This window comes from Octopus bimaculoides, chromosome 5 (assembly GCF_046866305.1).
Source record: "Octopus bimaculoides isolate indiv1 chromosome 5, ASM4686630v1, whole genome shotgun sequence".
In the NCBI taxonomy this organism is placed as follows: domain Eukaryota; kingdom Metazoa; phylum Mollusca; class Cephalopoda; order Octopoda; family Octopodidae; genus Octopus; species Octopus bimaculoides.
The window spans coordinates 110,453,153-110,472,407 of NC_142932.1; the positions used below are offsets into that span (position 1 = coordinate 110,453,153).

Genomic DNA, 19,255 nt, shown 5'->3' on the forward strand with positions numbered 1-19,255 from the left:
TTACACTTTTATATAATTCCTCTGTAGAAAGAAGGGCAAGTGTTCAAACTTAAACTCTTTTACTCCTCACAGAAAATCTACTCATTGAATTCTTCTATGAAATCTAGGAATTAATCTTTACCTATGCAGACAGATACCAATTTCCCTGGATTCCGTATTGTACCATATATAAATAATTTTAAACTTTGCCATATTTTTCATAGTATTTAGTTCAGCTTGGTTTTGATATTTTTCTTGTTGAAATTTTTAAAATCTCGATACTTTTAGTGTGATTATTTTTTATTCATAGTATGTATATATGTGATCAAAATATACTTTAAATACACCAGAGGAACAAACTGGAAAATCTTTGTAGGGCACTAATTATTTTTTATCATAGTAATAATCATTATTATTGTTTGGTGAGCACTATGTGTCTGTAGGGGAATTATCCTATCATTCCTTTTATTTCCGATTCCTGAAAGTACTTCATTCACTAATGCTTATTCATTAGAGAATTTCAAATCATCATTATAATTTTATGTATTATCAATGAATATTGAAAGAAAGATACTTAAATTCATACTGAAAGCTCTTGTTTTATTAAAATGAAAATATAAAGCTAATCTGTCAGTGTTACCACCTAACATTGGTGCCAGTTAACCACAGCTGAAATCATTGGTAAATTATTATAGCTAGTCTTCAAAATTCTGACAAATAGTTATAAGGATTTACTCTTCTCCCTCCTCTTGGTTTAGTGTTTGCTGATATACTTACTTACTACAGAATGTAATCTATTGTTCTTTTAAATGAGAGGGTAATTACAGGAATAATGGTATTCATTAGGGACATATGTTGCCTGTTATTAAGTGCTAAAATATAAATAAACTTTGAAAAGTCTAGTTTCGTAGTTGTGATCTGCGCATTAATATAGTGGCATAACTTTTACAGTGTTGAGGTTGTCAGATTTTCTGCTATCTTAACGCTTTCGTTACTGTATTTATTTTGAGATGCTCTGTGTTCCTTTGAATTACTTTAAATATAACAAAGAATTTAGTAAAATAACTTAATTATCATTCAGCTAGTGTTAGGAACATAAATTGTGACTAAGGTTTGGTGGAAGATTTTGAATCAAAATTTATGAAAACAAGACATTTGTACTCAGAACCAGAGCCAGTTTCAGCCAGTTGATAATGAAAGGGTTAAAGTCTCCACTCACAAATCTCTTCTAAAGCTTTGGATGTGTTTTTTTTCTTTGATATTGTTTGTATATTTTTGTCTCCTTTCTGTTTAGTTCTTTTGAAGCAGATGCTAACTTGAGAAACTGTACATGTGAACACTTTTCTCTTTTAATAGCCTAATCTTAAAGCAGTCTTTATAAGACGGTATCAATTCAGCCTGAGGATGATATGAGAGAGAAGTTGATGTGTGTATCTAACAGCATTGCATCTAGCAGTCTTTGGATAAAATAATCGACAAGGTTTTCTTTCCTTTGTTTTTATCAGTGTTAAGTGTAATACACTAGTCCTGCCTGAATTACTTCTAATAAACAGCCGGAAAACTAATTTATGATGTCTGCAGAAGTGAAGCCATCAGAACCGCCAGCATCCTCCGTGGCAAAGCATCATCAGCTGACGAAGGTAAGATGCCAATGACTATTTTGGATATTTGTAAACTTCTGTCTTTACTGAGATGTCATATTTTTCCCTTCTTACTTATGAATGTTACTTTTTGGTAATATATCAGTTTTTCTTTTTTATAAGTACTGCAGTTGATTTAATTGATGATAACTTTTCCTCCAAAATATGAGGACTTGTGTCAATGTTAGAAATGAAGATATTATAAAATCAACAGAATAAAATGCCATGTAGTAATTATTGCATTTACCCATATATAATTTGCACTATTTTATACTAGAAAAACTGGGGACCTACTTATACGTGGGGTAAAGATTAAACTAATACTCTATGCAACCTTTGTACCAAGGTTTAATACTAAATTAGGGGTGTAATTTACACACATGTAAGTAACATAGTTATGCTTCTTTACATTTTGAGTCTAAATCTCACTGAGAGCAGATAGGTCTTTCATCATTCAGGATTTCATAAAAACAATTTCGATACAAGCACTGGGGTTGGAATGATGGTCTGTTCTTCCCTCCAGAATGTGTAGCCATGTGCCTGTTACAAATCAATATAATAAAATCAATTTTCTTTTCTTCGGAAATGATTTACATTTGTTGTTGTTGTTTAGAAGAATTGTATCTGAAAGTTATCTTATGCATGTTATTGGCTCCTGTCTATAATTTTGATACTTTTTTTATATTTTAATATAATTGATTTAATATTATTGTTTCTGTAATTATTTTATTTCTAAAGAGTAAACTTTCAGTCAGCTTCCAATTTTGTGCTGTTACCATTCATTTAAGTACTAATCACAGTTTTATTATTTTGTCTTTGTTGCAGAAAGACTTAATCATACTAGTAATTCTCCTAATTACTTTCATCTATATGACTTTCTTCTTGTACTTCTGGCTTGTGGTTGAGAATTATGCAAATGATTTTAATTGGTGAGTAGCAAATTTGTTTCCAATTATATTAGAGGAAGTGTGTGTGTGTGTGTGTGACAGGCTTCTTTCAGTTTCCACCCTAAGCTATAGCAGAAGATACTTGCCCAAGGTATCACACAGTGGGACTGAACCTGGAACCATGAAGTTGGGAAGCAAGTTTTGTACCACACAGTCACGCCTGCCTCTGTATATGTGCTTGTGTGTGTGTGCATGCATGCATACATGTGTGTTTTGTTTAAGCAAGTGCCTAGCATTGAGAAAGCTCAACAAAGAAGAAATGTGTCTGCAGTTCTTGTGAGTCACTGCAGTGATGATATTCATCTCAGTCCTATATAAATTGTGATTTTAATGCAACAATTCATACCTTCTAACGGTGTATATACATTTTGTATGATACACAGATGGCAATTTTAATATATTTCTTTAAATATGCTTATATATCCAATGTATTTTATATATTTCTTGCTTTAGTTTTGAAAGACTGATTTAAAGTTGAAACCTTTTTTTTAATCATATCTTTCTCTTTTATCTCTTGTTGCACATTGGCTGAGGTGTTACATGTTGGGTTGGATTTCTCACAGTATTTGTTCTGACTCTCTGCACTGTGAGTTCAAATCCCACCTAGGTCAACCCAGCCTTCCATTCTTTTGGGACCAATAAAGAAGCATTAATCCAGGAAGATGAATTGGTGAAAGTGATAGACGATTGGGTGAAATTCTTGTGGAATCTGTATAAACTTTTTTGTGTTTTGATTGCAATGCCTGCACTGGAACAGGTTCCAAACTGTGTTGGCCGAAATAAGCAGCCTTTCTCTTTGATAAACACTGGTGGTATGGATAGATTCGCAATGCTGACGACCTTACTCTAATAGCTGAGTCACTACCGGAACTAGAAGAGAAGTTTCAGGTGTGGAAGCAAGGTCTAGAATTAAAGGGCCTTAGAGTCAATCTAGCAAAAACCAAAGTCTTAACAAGTAGGAAGGGAGACAAATGACAAATCCATTCAGGAAGATGGCCCTGCTCAATCTGTATAAAAGGCATAGGTAGAAACTCTATAAGATGTAGCTGGTGTAAGCTATGGACACATAAGAAGTGCAACAATATCAAAGGAAGACTAACTGGAAAGATAATTTTTGTGTGGGGCAAATGCTCAGAGGCAATAAACACTGAAAATGTGCAGAAAACAGCTTCCATCACATGCCAGGGGGAAAAACTACGAGTAGTTGATAGCTTCTGTTACATTGGTGACCAAGTCAGTAGTGGGATTGGATGCTCTGAGAGATTAGCTGCTAGAATAAGTATAGCCTGGACAAGTTTACTGGATGCTTTTTGCATGTCACCAGCTCTATTCGGGTCACCATGCAGCTTGCAAGACTATGAACCCTGGGGGATGGGAGATTGGTTTTATACTAGGAGATAAAGGGTTAAAGTATTAGAGGGTGTGCAGAGCAGTTTTTTGTTTTGAAGGAACTACACAGTTATTCATATTTAGTAAAGAGGTTAAGAATTATCAGTAGAAGTTGGTAAAAATAAATTATGGTGATGGGATGTCCTGGTGGCCCCTCAAGACACAACAATACTAAGTGAGTAGGAGTGAGGACAGAAGAAATATGAGTGTAGGTAGTTGGTTTGCAGGAGTGTAGGAGTGGAGCAAGAGATGGGGGAATAGAAAAGGGAAGGGGAATTAGGCAACATCTGTAAAGATCGGATAGGGTTGAAGGTTGGTGGTAGAGAGTGGTGGCTCATAAATGAGATTATTGTTCTCAGAGCTAAACTCACAAGGGAACCTTTCACATCTGGTATTGTTTAAGGAAATGTGAATTAGGCTGAAATATTTCAAAATATAAATTTCCTACTTAGGAAATATTTTTGATTTATATATTAGGTGCAAACATGGCTATGTGGTTAAGAAGCTTGTTTTCCAGCCACGTGTCTTGGGTTCAGTCCCACTGTGCAACATCTTGGGCACATGTCTATAGCTCTGAGCCAACCAAAAGTGGATTTGGTTGACAGAAACTGAAAGAAGCCCACCATGTGTGTGTGTGTACCCTTGTCAAGCATCAACATTGCAAAAACAATGTTGTTCATTTCCAGTCTTCTATTGAATAACATGTCTGGCTGTAGGAAGTATTAACTAGCCTAGAAGCAGGTGAGAGCTGGCCACAGGAAGGGAATCTGTCTGTCGAAAATCTGCCTCAAGAAATTCTGTCTGACCCATCCAAGCACACTAATCACTGTAGCCATTTCATCCCTCCTAGGACGTTGGCTCTCTGGATTTGTTTCTCTTCTCATTGGCTTCCAAAGGTTCAAAAGAAACACTAACAGTATTAGTTGCTTTGCTATAGAACAGTGGTTCTGAAGCATTTTTTGTCTATGGACCTTTTTCATTCCTATTTTATTCTGATGGAGCCTCATAATCATTTGAAGTTTTAAAATCTTATTACATTTCTATAATTAAATATTATTAAGAATTATATTAAAAAATTGTTGAAATATTTTGTTTATTGTAGAAGTATAATCAATTTATTGCACATAATTTTAGCAACAAAATCTTATGTAGACCCCCAAGGGTCATGTGGACCCCACTTGAGAACCACTGATTTATAATAGAAGGACCTGTGAAGGCAGGGACACTGCCCTTTCCACCACACCCAATAAGTAAAAACACAAGCAAAAGCCAAAAGAAAACAAACCACAAGATGATTTTCCTTTCTAGTCCCACCCATGCTAGAATGGAACATGGACGTTAAATGATGATGATAATGATGATTTAACAAGTTTTCATTTATTGCTTTTCCAGGTATTTTACAGTAAAATATAAACTGAAATATTTTCCATGGTATACAATAATGCTGTGCAGAATAGGGATTGCATTTGTGTATCTTGCAATTTTAGTGGTAAGTTGCTTTCACTTTTACATTATTTTTCTAGCTCACAGAAATAGCAACAGAAATATATAATTTAGCTATGTTAGATCACTGCATTTAGAGTTCATGATACCACATTTTTACTCATGATATATCTATGTATGTTTCCTTCAGTTTGTGTTTAACTTTTAGTTTTATTTTGTGTACTGCATTATAATGAACTGAAATGACTCCTTGTAAATGTATAATCAATTAATGAGAAAGGATTGTACTTGTGTGTTTACAATGTAAGCATGTCTACTTACCAGACCAAATGTGAAAGTGTAAATACATCTTTAACCATAATGAACATTAAAGGGTTGATGCATATTGCCGGCTTTATGATATTAAACAGACAATAGAGGAATCTTCTCTCCTGGATAAGTAACATTTCCAGATAATTTGGTATCTATTCCCAACATATAAATGAACTTTGATAATGTACAATAAAACATTCTACTCTGAAACACAGCAAAAACACTTGAAACAGATTCAACCCACTCATAGCTCATGTCATGTTCTCGCTGCCGTTTCACTTCTATAAGTGCCAGAGGAGAAGTCATAGAACTGATACAGTCAACCTCAGTATAGCACTAGTACTTAGTAGTTTCTACTTGCATTTAAGTGAACTGGGCATTTCAGAGTTAAGTCTCTCTGCCATCAATGCAGCACATTGTTAATGGTTGTTTATAGACTACTGTCATTTTTTTGTTGAGGCAAATCGTTTGCAGCTGGATGTTTTTGCAATCACCAACCCTCAACTGTATCTAAGCAAGGTAAAAATTTCCTTTAATTCTTCAAACAATATATGGACTTGACATAGATCCTGGCAGTTTGCTGTGCCTGAGAAGAGACATGAAGTTAAGCAAAATTGTGGTTGTCTTAGCATACAGATATGACCGCTGCATCCTTCTCTAGCTGTACATTCCTAGTCATGTAGGACCCATACTGGTACTACATAAACACATGTGCTGGAGCTGCATAAAATCACTCAGTACACTCTATAACGTGATTGGCATTAGGAAGGGCATCTAGCTGTAAGAAACCATGACAAAACAGACATGGAGCCTGGTGCAGCTCTTCAGCTGGCCAGCTCCTGTCAAACTGTCCAACTCATGCCAGCATGGAAAACAGATGTTAAATGATGATGATGAAATATATATATATGTTGTGTGCAGCCAATACAAGCATGGAAAAGATGCACACATGCACAAATTTTATTGTTCAAACTAATTAAAAATACAAAACAAAATGAAAATGCTTTATCACTAGAGATGGTATTATTTCTAGTCTCAGTGTAGCGATGTGTTTTATTTTTATGAATCTTGTTCACAACCTTCTTCCAAACGTGTTTTAATATCACGAAGAAGGAAGAAAGATAGACCATTGTTCATTGTAATGCTATGACCTTTTATGATCTCAATATACAGTCAAGTCTAAGGTCAGGTCAAGAAAGAAATTCATTTATACAGTGGTTTCCGGTCACAGCATTTTTTTATTCAGTATCTTTATCTAAACCTAGGCCTTGAAGATTATTAAACTGTCTTCGTTACGAGTTGAAGTTCTTATAATTTTCAGCGATATTACTTTCATCTTAGAGGCTAATATGAAGTAAATGTATTGCTGCCTTTGAATGTTGTGACAGTAGAATGTGACAGAACTTGACTCTGTAAACTCTGCTTTCAAATAGATATATGTTATCAAATATTCATTGTGCTGACATTGCAAAGCAGCAAGATATAGACTATATAATCAGCTGCTGCTTCAAACTGTCAGAATGATGCTACCTTCCCATAAAACATGATAAAGACTGTATATATAATATACAATATACAATGTCAATTCATCTAGAAGAACTGGTTTGGTTAGAAGTGACTATCATTTTGCAATAATATAAAATACGTTGATATTTTTAAACAAATGAAATATTGATGAAACGATAAGCTGGTTAATCATGTTTTATACCTTTAACTTGCAATGACACGTCATTATTCTGGGGGGAATATAAAGCCATGATCTTACTGTTGTATTTTGAAATATTAAACAGGGAGAAAAGATGATACTCTCTTTAATTGCTTCTTAACATTATTGCCTGTTTGTTTTAAAGACATTTGTAGAGTATAAAAAGGGTATTTATAACATTTATTTTGAGGTTAGATATTTAAAGCAGAAATTTGAAACAGAAGTGACAAAGAGGTCCATTTGTAGGGTACAAACCACATATGTAGTTTTTGCTAAGTGACATCTGATGGCTATGCTACTTCTAGCAAGTTGAGTGACCATGTAAAGGTTCTCTCTTTGGTTTGTAACAGACATACAAGTATATATATATAAATATATATATATATATATATATATATATATATATAGGGAGAATTTACAAAAAAAACAACAACAGACAAAGACAAGTGGTGTAGAAAACAAATAGATGGATTAGTAATTGAATTGAAAAAGGAATTGAAAAAGTCTTTAACGTTTCCAGTCTATGCTCTTCCACAGAAAGGAACACAGAACGAAACAAGGAGAGAAAAAAAATGTGTGTAGTGGTTAGCGATCTATTATATATTATATATATGGACATATCTGTGTACTTAAGAAGTTCACTTCCTAACCATATGGTTCAGGTTCAGTTACACTGTCTGGTAGCAAATTAAGAACCCTCATACCAAACGGATCTCACTAAGTTGTCATTGGGAATTATGCACGAATAAATTATTTTTTAATTCCTTCATTTTATAAGCTTTATGATAATAATTCCCCTTTAATCCATTTTTACCTCATGCTGTAACTTTAGATTATTTCAATGCTTCCATCCATTTTATGTTATCATTAACAGGGTCTATCAATATATCATATTCATGTGGGACATCAAGTACATGTACATTCATTCCATGTAGCGATGATAATCATCAATCTTTTGACTTGCATTGGCTACACAATTGCCTTGAATGCTTTCTGGCCATCTTCGTGGGTAATGCTGAAACTATCATTTCAAGTAAGTTTCTATCATATTTGAAACATATTAATAGTTATTGTCAAGCTAACATGGTAGTCCAAAAAAATAGGATGAATGCTGCCATTGGTGATAACTATTAACATCCTATATTTTTGGACTGCCATGTTAGCTTGGCAATAACTATTAAATCCAGTACCGCTGCTGTAGTCTCCTTTAGAGAGACTTAGAAATATTAATATCTCTATATTTGAAACATTTTTCTCCAAATTATATTTCTTTTGTCAATGAATAGAAAATGTGTAATTGATAAACATTAAGCAATGTTATTTTCTTGCGACTATTATTAGTCTCTTTCAGAATTACATACTTATAGCCTTGGGTTGACCAAAGCCTTGTGAATGGCCTTGTGAGTGGCAGATGGAACCTGAAAGAAACCCATCATGCATGCATGCGTGTGTGTGTCTGTGTTTGTCCCCCACTACCACCTGACAACCGGCGTTGGTGTATTCATGTGTTTATGTCTGTAACTTAACAGTTTGGCAAAAAACACTGATAGAATAAGTATCAGGCTTAAAAAGAAAATAAAGAATATACTGGAGTTGATTCGTTCGACTAAGATACTTTAAGGTTGTGGCCCAGTATGGCTACAGTCTAATGAGTGGAATTGGTAATTGAAAAAAGATAATATGTCTGTGTTTATCATAATTTCTCTTACATTGGCTCTGTATATCATAACAAGTAATACTACTCAGTATTGTAGCAGTTTAACCATTATACTTGAAGCAGACTGGATGATGTTAATCTACATAGAGCTCTAAACCCAACAGTAGAAGTCATACTTCTATTTGTACAGGTAGCAATTGGCAAAATTGTTTCAGTGTTAGATAGAATACCTCATGGTATATGTTCCAACTTTATACACTTTGAGTTCCAATCCCAGTGAGGTCAACTTTACCCTTCATCCTTTTGAGTGATTGATTAGTTTAAGTGTTAGAGTACGAACTAAATGCCTTGCAGTATCAGTTCTGGATTTGTGCATTCTGAGTTGAATCCTTCTATTGTCACTATGTTCCACAAAAAGGTGATACTTCTGTCAGGAATTGCAGCTGATAGATAATATTAGCAAAGTGAAAAAAAACAATGGAAATATAGTCTCCTTGAATCAATTGGAAGATCAAATTGTCACAATTATGAAAGGAAAGTCTTTACAAAGCAATATAGTGGATACTATATGACATAGATATCATATGGAGTATCAGTTGTGGCTGTGTAGGCACGGATGTAGCTGCATAGTAAGAAGTTTGTTTCCTGACCACATGGTTTCAGGTTCAGTCCCACTGGGCAAGTGTCTTCTACAATAGCCCTGGACCAATCAAAGCCTTGTAAATGCACTCAGTGTGCATGTGTGTGTGTATAGACAACATTTTGTCCTTGGCGTCATGTGATAGTTGTAAACAAGTGTCACCATCATGCAAGCAATATCATTCTTTTCCAATCTTCTGTGGAAATATGTGTAGTCATGAAGGAATATTACCTTACTTAGAAACGAATTGAGATTGCCAATAGGAAGGACATCTAGCAATAGAAAGTTTGCCTTAACAAATTGCATCTAACCCATGCAAGTATGGAAAAGTAGATGTTAAAACAATAATGATGAATTTACTATTATAGTTATTATTTTTTAGTTGAGTTATTTTCTTTGATTCTTTTTCCAGATCTTTGGTCCATTTATTCATATTGGTCTGATTGTGATCTTTACTATTCTCACTTGGATTCTAATAAGACAGTGGTACATCATAGACCAATTCCGTAAGTATATTTTGTTATTTCAAAAATCATTGTCAGATATATACAAATTTATTTCTGAAAAAGTTGTCGTTAAAGAAAGCAGACTTATTAAATTCTATCTCAAATACAATGACACTTTTCATTTTTCTAATTTTCTGGTGTTCATACCTTGTTAGTGTAACATAAATGGCATTTGATTCACTTGTCTATATTCCTAGGTTTGAATCTCACTGAGGTCAACTTTCTCTTCCATCCTTTTGGAGGGGTTAATAAAATAAACTCTGAGATGCATTGTAGGGGTTTGACAGGATTGTTAAAACATCAGATGTGATGCATTGTGGGATTTGTTCTGGTTGTTTGTGTTCGTAGAGAGTTAACTATAACATTTGATCACTTGTTTTCTTTATTCAAAATTCGGACAGAACTTATGGGATGACCTGATACATGCGCACTGACATTGCACATCCAACGGAGCATGCTAGCCTCATTTCTTTCAAGCCTTCACATGTCCTCTGCAGTCACAGCCTATGTTTCACTGCATTGTAGCCTGGCTGTTCACACACAGGCGTCATAGAATATGCCTTTCACTCTGAGGGAGAGGCCCTTGGTTATCAACAAAAGTAGAAGTTCCCTGAACTTATTCTTGCAGCTACGCTCTCAGACATCCACCTCCACTGCTGACTTGGTCACCTAGATAATGGAAGCTGTCAAACTACTTCTTGGTATCCTCACTGGCATTTTATAGAATCTGTTTTCTGTACATTTCTAGTGTTTACTGTACCTGTACATCTGACATACACAAAGACTACTTCCCCTGTTAACTTTCCTCTGATATTGCTGCACCTCTAACGTGTCCATAGCTTGTTCTAGGCACATCTTATGGAGTTTCTACCCACACCTTTCCTACATATTGAGCAGGACCATCTACCTGAAGGTATTTGTGATTTGTCCGCTTTCCTACATACTAAGTAGTTGTATGCTATCAACTTAATGTGACAGTCCCATGAAGGGAATAATACTACTGCTATTTAGCCCTAGGAAGCAGCACCGCTTCCTGTCAGCCTTGACACATTTCCTGTGTCCTTATGTTTACAAGGGGGAGACAAGCACCTCCACTTAGCTAAGCCTGCATCCAGAGACATGTTTCTGAGTCTTTGCTCATCATCAGTCTGGAGTAGCAATGGCCTGCTAGTTGGAGATGCTGTCAAGCTCTCGTAAACATATAATAATTCTAGCAGGCCATTGCTACTTCATACTGATGATGAGCAAAGACTCAGAAACATGTCTTTGGATGCAGGCTTAGCTAAGTGGAGGTGCTTGTTTTCCCCCTTGTAAACATAAGGACACAGGAAATGTGTCAAGGCTGACAGGAAGCGGTGCTGCTTCCTAGGGCTAAATAGCAGTAGTATTATTCCCTTCATGGACAGCATACAACTGCTTTATCGCATCACTACTGCATAAATCTCTCTGAGAGATTTAGAAATGTATTATTTCTACATACTAAGGTTTTGCTAAATTAACTCTAAGGCCCTTTGATTCCAGTCATGGCTTCCACACCTCAAATTTTTTTCTCCAGTTCTGGTAGTGATTCAGGTATATGTGTGTGTGTGTATATGTATATATATATATATATATATATATATATATATATATATATATATACACACACACACACATAATGTCATTGTTCATAGATAAGAAAGTGTAAGCACCCTGAGAGAAAAGTTGGACATATGAAGCATCAAATGTGGTGTGCAAGAGAGATGACTGTGGTAGTATGGTCATGTGATGTGTATGGATGAGGACAGCTGTGTGAAGAAGTGTCACACACTAATAGAGGAGGGAATCTGGAAAAGGTAGACACAGGATGACATAGGATGAGGTGGTGAGCTTGTAGCCACGGCTGATGCTAGTGCCACCTAACTGGCTCCCTTGTTGGTGGCACATAAAAGTACCCACTGCACTCTCAGAGTGGTTGGCATTAGGAAGGGCATCTGGCTGTAGAAAACTTGCGAAATCAGATTGGAGCCAGGTGCAACCTCCTGACTTGCTAGTACTCACTCAAACCATCCAAACCATGGAAAGCGGACATTAAACAATGACGACGATGACGACAACGATGATGACGATGATGATGATGATGACGATGATAAACCCTATCCAATCCATGCAGGTATGGAAAGGTGGCCATTAAAATTTTGATGACATTTAGTAGGAATAGAAATAGAAAAAAAATCCTTGGTATAGTAGTGTATATTTGATAAAACAAAGAAGAATGATATTTCTGATAATTATAATTTTCAGAAATATCACTGGTTTACAAAAATGTCTTTTTGCTCTGAAGCAAGTATGTGAGTAAGTGTTTTTTACTAATTTTGATGTGGTGAATTCAATTTTCTGAACAGTTTTGCTCTGCTGCCACCGCCGCCGTCGCCACCACCACCATCATTACCACCACCACCACCACGATGTCCTGTTTTTCATGCTTGCATTGGTTGGTTGGTTGAAGTCTATTGAGGTAGGCTTTCTATGGCTGGATGTTCCTTCTCTTGCCAACTGTCACTAGTTTCCAAACAAGGGACTATTTCTCCATGGCCAGACACGTTTTGCCTGTTCCTATATATATATATATATATATATAGGGAGAATTAACAAAAAAAACAACAAAAGGCGAAGACAGGTGGTGTAGAAAACAAACAGATGTATTAGTATAACGCTCGGGAATTGAAAAAGTCTTTTACGTTTCGAGCCTACGCTCTTCCACAGAAAGGAACACCACCATCATCATTTACTGTCTGTTTTCCATGCTGGCATGAGTAAGACAGTTTGACTGGTGCTAGTAAGTCAGAAAGCTGTATCGGGCTCCAGTCTATTTTGGCTTATTTTCTATGGCAGAATGCCCCTTCCTAACACCAACTGCTGTGTACTGGGTGCCTTTCATGTGTCTCTGACATGGGTGCCTCTTATGTGTTACCAGCAGTGGTACCTTTCACATGTCACCAGTGCTGATGTATGTATGTTTGTATGTATGTATGTTTGTATGTATGTATGTACATACATATATATGTATATATGAATGTATGCATGCATGCATGCACATTTGCATATACACAGAAGCTTACAGTTTTTCCTTGTAATTGTATGTTCACTATTGAATGAAACCAAATAATGTAATATTGCTTTTTTGGTTTTCTTTCCCATATAGGTTTAAAACTATTAATTGCAGTGGCATACATGGCAATTCTAGTTGGCCTCTATGTCATTCCATTGTTTATTGAATCTCCATGTGTCCGACCAGCAGATAGTTTGCCTTCCAAACCAAGATTGTTTGCCCACCGAGGTGCGTCAGGGGTATGTATACACTTATTTAATTTTTAAGCCCTAAAATAATAATTATTTTTAGTAGTATGTTCTTGGTTCTTGGTTCATTAACTAAAGAAAGATAAAAATGGCAGATTTTATCTCTTATAACATTTGAATGGAAAGAAACGGAGAAACATCATCATCATCATCATAGTTTTAATGACCACTTTTCCATACTTACATGAGTCAGATGGAGTTTATTGAGGATGATTGTTCTATGGCTGCATGCCCTTCCTGTCACCAACCCTTACCTGTTTCTATGCAAATCACTATTTCCCCTTCAGTAAACAAGTTTATGCAGAATATTGGTAATGATACTACTTTGTATGACAGTGACACAACTATCATGTGTTGTCAAGACAAAGCAACATAAATGAATACATACTCTCTCTCCCTGTTTCTCACACACACATACAAATAAACAACCGAACAAACAACCAAAGAGATATAAATGACAAGGGAACAAGAAATGATGTAATCAACTTCATTAGGTTACCGCTGTTTCTATTATAAGGTGATACTCAAACACTTAACTATGAGTTCCTTGCATCTTATAGCAGAAACAGCTGTAAGCTAATGAATTTCATAACGTAATTTCTGGTTCTTTTGTCATTTATGTAATCTCTTATTACACTCTCTACTTGACTAATGCATGTATATTGACAGGGTTAAAGTATGCTCTGAAGCATGTATATTGACAGGGTTAAAGTAGAAGACACCCAAGACGTTACACAGTGGGACTGAACCTGAAACCATGCAGTTAAGAAGGAAACTTTTTAACCACACAGTGACGTCTGCACCTATATTGAATATTACAAAGTATCAAGTTTGGTTCTCAAATGTCTCAGACATGTCTTGTAGAACCAGGAGCTTTAAATAATCACATCTAAAAATATCAGAATATCTTCTGCTACAAATCTATTAATAGTATTTTTAACATTGTTCAGTGTATCTTGTTGTTTTTCTGTTTTTTGTTAAAATAGATTTCCTTTTATTTGTTTTAGAAAGTAATGAATATTTGGTGTTAGTAGACACTTCGTTAGTACACATCCATTTATTGTCTTTCAATCAATACTCGGCTTGTAAATTGATGGAGTTGGGTGGGTTGTTACATGGAATGTAATTTGAGTAGAATCTAATTTTAACTGCATTTGTGTGTGAGTGTACTTTAGCAGTGAACAGTGTTTTTCATTATAAATAGTGTACACTGGAGCATATTGTAGCTTTTACATTGTTAAGGAAGTCAAAGGTGTCAGTCTGGTGCAGTTTTTGCCCATTAAAAGACATTACCTCAACTTGTAAAGCTAATGAAGTAATAGTCAGTTATTCAATGTGACCTCTTTGTGACAATGATGGTGTGTGGCCTTGTGGTAAAGGCATTGGGCTCATAGTCTTTAGGTTGTTGCCTCAGTTTTTGATCTTGTTAGTACATTGTGTGTTTGAACAAAACATTTCATTTCACATTGCCCCAGTTCACTCAGCTGAAAATGAATTTCAGTGGGAATGGTTTTAATCTTGAAATGGGCTGCAGTTCTCTACAGTGTAGGAGTCTTGTACTCTTACACCTCATAGACACTGAAAGAAGCTCTGGTCTAATGAACCTGTAAGCAACAAACTAACCATTTAGCATTCACATTATTCTGTCATAAAATAATGCTTATTTATCTTTTATCTTTTATTGGTTTCAGCCCAGGGCTGAGTTCATGCTGGTGCACCACCTGTAGTTACTTGGTGTTGTTTCCAATATTATTTTTGGTGAAATACCAAGTTAGATGGAGCTGCTCTTCTTTGCATCTCCTGTTGTGATGTGGGTTCATCTAGTATCTCAGATAGAAACCTGTCCAGACGTTCTTTGAAGGCTTCCACATGAACACCATGTAGATCTATAAGCTTGCCTGGAAGGATGTTGAACAATTGCAGGCCCTTGAAACCCAGACTATTGTAGTACTGTGTCCTTATTTTAGATGAGGAAGATGGGATCTTTTGTATGATGCAGTGATAAATAAAGTTTACCAATATTTTACAATTAGACACAGTATTTTCTTAGCTAGAAATCTCTCAATATGTTACTGTTGGATTATATTTAAGCAAGTTTAAATTCAGTACTTTTGTATTTTAAAAATTTTTTTGCAAGGTTGCACCTGAGAATACTTTAGTTGCATTTCAATTAGCTGCGAATCAAAGTGTCTATGGATTTGAGTCAGATGTACGAATAAGGTAAATTACATTTTTTCTTTCTACATTTTGAAATATAAATTCTGTAAGTTATTTCTCAGCTATGACCCATTCCTGATAACTTGTGATTCAGTTTTCTCTACTAGAAATATTTGTGGTTAAATAAGATGCAGTAATAGCTATGTGGTCAAGAAATATTTCGGTGAACTTATTATACATCTCTAAGTAGCTTATTTATTTTTAATCTATATATTTTTCTCAAAACCTTCACAATCTAACTAAACTTTATTCTCTTCTACGAAGTCATTACTATAGCAAGTATTTTAAAATAAGGTTAAGGTTTGTTTAAACATTATCTAAACTTATTATATAAAAAGTTCAGCTTATGTCTACATTTAATGGAACATGGTGCAGCTCTCCAGCTTACCAGCTCCTGTCGAACCATCCCACCAATGGCAGCATGAAGACAAGCATATGATGGTGATGGTGGTGGTGGTGGTGGTGGTGGTGGTGGTGGTAGTGGTGTGTGTGTGTGTGTGTGCATTTAGATGTCATATAGGTTTCCTACAGTTCCTGTCAACCAAACTCACTCACAGGGTATTAACTGGTCCAGCACTATAGTAGAAGATATTTCTCTAAGGTGCCACATGATGGGACCAAACCCAAATGACATGGTTGTGGAACAACCAGAACCCATAAACAATCTAAATATCTATTATCCATAACTCTGTGTGTGTGTGGTTAAGTGAAGGCAGATGGCTTAGTGGTTAGGATATTTGACTCATGATTGTAAGGTTGTGAGTTTGGTTTCTGGTGACACATTGTGTCCTTGAGCAAGACACTTTATTTCACATTGCTCCAGTCCACTCAATTAGCAAAAATGAGTTGTATTTCAAAGGGCCAGTTTTGCCACATTCTGTGTTACTTTCGATCTCCCTGAGAGGTACATTAAGGGAACGCGTGCCTGTAGAGTGCTCAGCCACTTGGCATGTTAATTCTATGATCAGACTGCTCTGTTGATCATATCAGCTGGGACCCTTGTAATCATAACCGATGGAGTTCTAGTATGTGTGTGGTTAGAAGTGATAGTAAGGAAGTTTGGCTACAGATAAACATGTGTCATTTGAAATATTTTCTGTCTTACAGTTTAGATGGAATTCCATTTATTTTACATGACGATACATTACGACGAACAACCAATATTAAAGAAGTATATCCTGACCGAGTGGATGATGATGCTTCTACGTTTACATTTGCTGAATTGCAAAAACTCAATGCTGGAAGATGGTTTTTGGAGGTAAGTTATCTGGGAGTATTTAAAGTTTCTTGTATGGACTTTATTTTTGTAATAAGTTTTATTTATTTCTAAAATTTTCTGAAAATATTCATAAATATAGAAATAAAATTTCATATGATTATCATCATCATCTTGGTTTTAACATCCACTTTTCCATGCTTGCATGGGTTAGGCAGAGTTTATTGAGGCAGATCTTTTACAGCTGGATGCCCTTCCTGTCACCAACCCTGAACTGTTTCCTAGCAATGTTATATTTACCCATGATTAAGGTGGCAAGCTGGCAGAAACATTAGCATGCCAGGTGAAATGCTTAGCGATATTTCATCTGTCTTTACATTCTGAGTTCAAATTCTGCCGAGGTCAACTTTGCTTTTCATCTTTTCAGGGTCGATAAATTAAGTACCATTTGGTACTGGGGTCGATCTTATCGACTGGCTCCCTCCTCAAAAATTTGTGCCTTGTGCCTAGAGTAGAAACGAATATTTCCCCATGATCAGACATGTTTTGTGGAATATTAGAAATGAACAACACTGCTTGTATGACAGTGACATTCATTTACAACAGTGTTTCTCAGCAATTTGTTTTTTACTTATGGACCCCTTTGATCCCTGTTTTACTCAAATGGATTCTCCTAGTCATTTGATGTTTAAAAATTCTATTTCTATAATTAAATATTATTAGGAATTGTATAAAAATATTAAAATACTTTGTATATTGTAGAAGTATAATCAATCTATTGCTCATAAATTTTAACAACAAAATCTTATATAGACCCTGGTTAAGAAACACTGTATGTATGTGTATGTATGTATGTGTATGTGTGTATGTATGTATGTTTGAATATACACACTCACTCACACATATAAATAAATAAATAAATAAACTGATGCGTATTCTCCAAATCCAGTCTGTTAGTGGCACAGTGAAGATTTGTAAGACATTTTGAAGAATGTCCATTTGAGATTCTGTAGGTGAATAGATGCACACAATCGGGTGTGTGCATCAACAGCTCAGTCAACACACCAGCTCAACCTTATATGTGTGTACGCACGTGTGTGAGAGAGAGATAGAGAGAGAGAAAGAGAGTGTGTGTGTGTTATGTGTTTGAGTATTTGTACATATATGTATGTGTGGGTAGTTGTTATTTCCACTTCTTTGCATGAGATTATCTAAAGAAAATAATAATAATAATAATAATAATAATAATAATAATAATAATAATAATAATAATGATAATAATAGCATTAAAATGAATAATGATATGGTGTTGTGCTTACATTAAGTCCCATAACTTTGAGTTTTGGAAGTAGTGAAATATAAAAACAACACCTATACTTGTAATATAATTAAAGGTTGGTGACGGGAAAGGCATTCGAATATAAAATACTATCTCAAATAAGTATATGTCTAACCTAAGCAGTTCAGAAAACCAAATATAAAGTAAACGACTAAACAAATGAATGATATTTAAGCTTACTTCATAATATTCATTACACTCTCAATCTTAAATGTCTACCAGTTAATCCTTCCCAATACCAAGAATTTTATTAAACAGATTCATATTTTATACGATAATTTTCTTTCTCAAGTCTTCTCTGCTGATCCTGTTTTCTTATATATATATTTGTCTGCATATTAGGAAGATCCAATGGATGTTGTTGGATCTCTTACTGACAAAGCAAAGCAAATCTACAATAACCAAACCATTATGTCTTTGGAAGAATTGATTGACTTAGCAAACTTGACAGGAAAGAATATTTTTATAGACGTACAAATCCCAGTAAAGGAAAATCCTTATTACAATATAACTTATGAAAAAGCTATTGATGTGATATTGAACACTGGAATTCCTCCTAAACAGGTAGATTTAATTATATTAGTTTTCTTATTACTTGCATCTGTATGAAATATGCTATTTTGACATGTCAATTAGTTTCTGTTATTTATATGGTGATTGATGACACAGTTTCCTTCTTTGTATGGAATGCTTTATGAACATTATCGATATCCTGGATAAAAGTTTGCACATAAACCTGAAAGTTCTAGCAATATTAACATACTGTATTTTCTAGTATACAAGTTGAATTTTTCAGACCAAAAGTTACAGCCAAAAAAGATAGTCAACTTATACTGGACAACTTTTGAGGACCAAAAGTTCTATTTGAAATGCAGCAGGATTCGGAATGAAATATTTACACTATTTGTTTACACGATATACAACAT

At 35.0% G+C, this 19,255-nt stretch overlaps 1 protein-coding gene across 2 annotated transcripts in view; it reads left to right on the forward strand.

The window, feature by feature from the left end:
- The first annotated feature begins 667 nt into the window (after positions 1-667).
- LOC106874501 (glycerophosphodiester phosphodiesterase 2-like) overlaps positions 668-19,255 on the forward strand; it is a 32,194-nt gene continuing 13,606 nt past the window's right edge. Inside the window, exons 1-9 of one of the 2 annotated variants that reach the window (XM_089352925.1) lie at positions 668-1,619; positions 2,445-2,548; positions 5,348-5,444; positions 8,290-8,448; positions 10,125-10,218; positions 13,403-13,548; positions 15,695-15,777; positions 16,882-17,032; positions 18,672-18,893. In XM_089352925.1, the coding sequence (XP_089209051.1) occupies positions 1,548-1,619; positions 2,445-2,548; positions 5,348-5,444; positions 8,290-8,448; positions 10,125-10,218; positions 13,403-13,548; positions 15,695-15,777; positions 16,882-17,032; positions 18,672-18,893 (1,128 nt within the window). In that variant the 5' untranslated portion in view covers positions 668-1,547. The remainder of the gene's footprint in view (positions 1,620-2,444; positions 2,549-5,347; positions 5,445-8,289; positions 8,449-10,124; positions 10,219-13,402; positions 13,549-15,694; positions 15,778-16,881; positions 17,033-18,671; positions 18,894-19,255) is intronic. The other variant, XM_089352926.1, reaches the window with a different exon arrangement.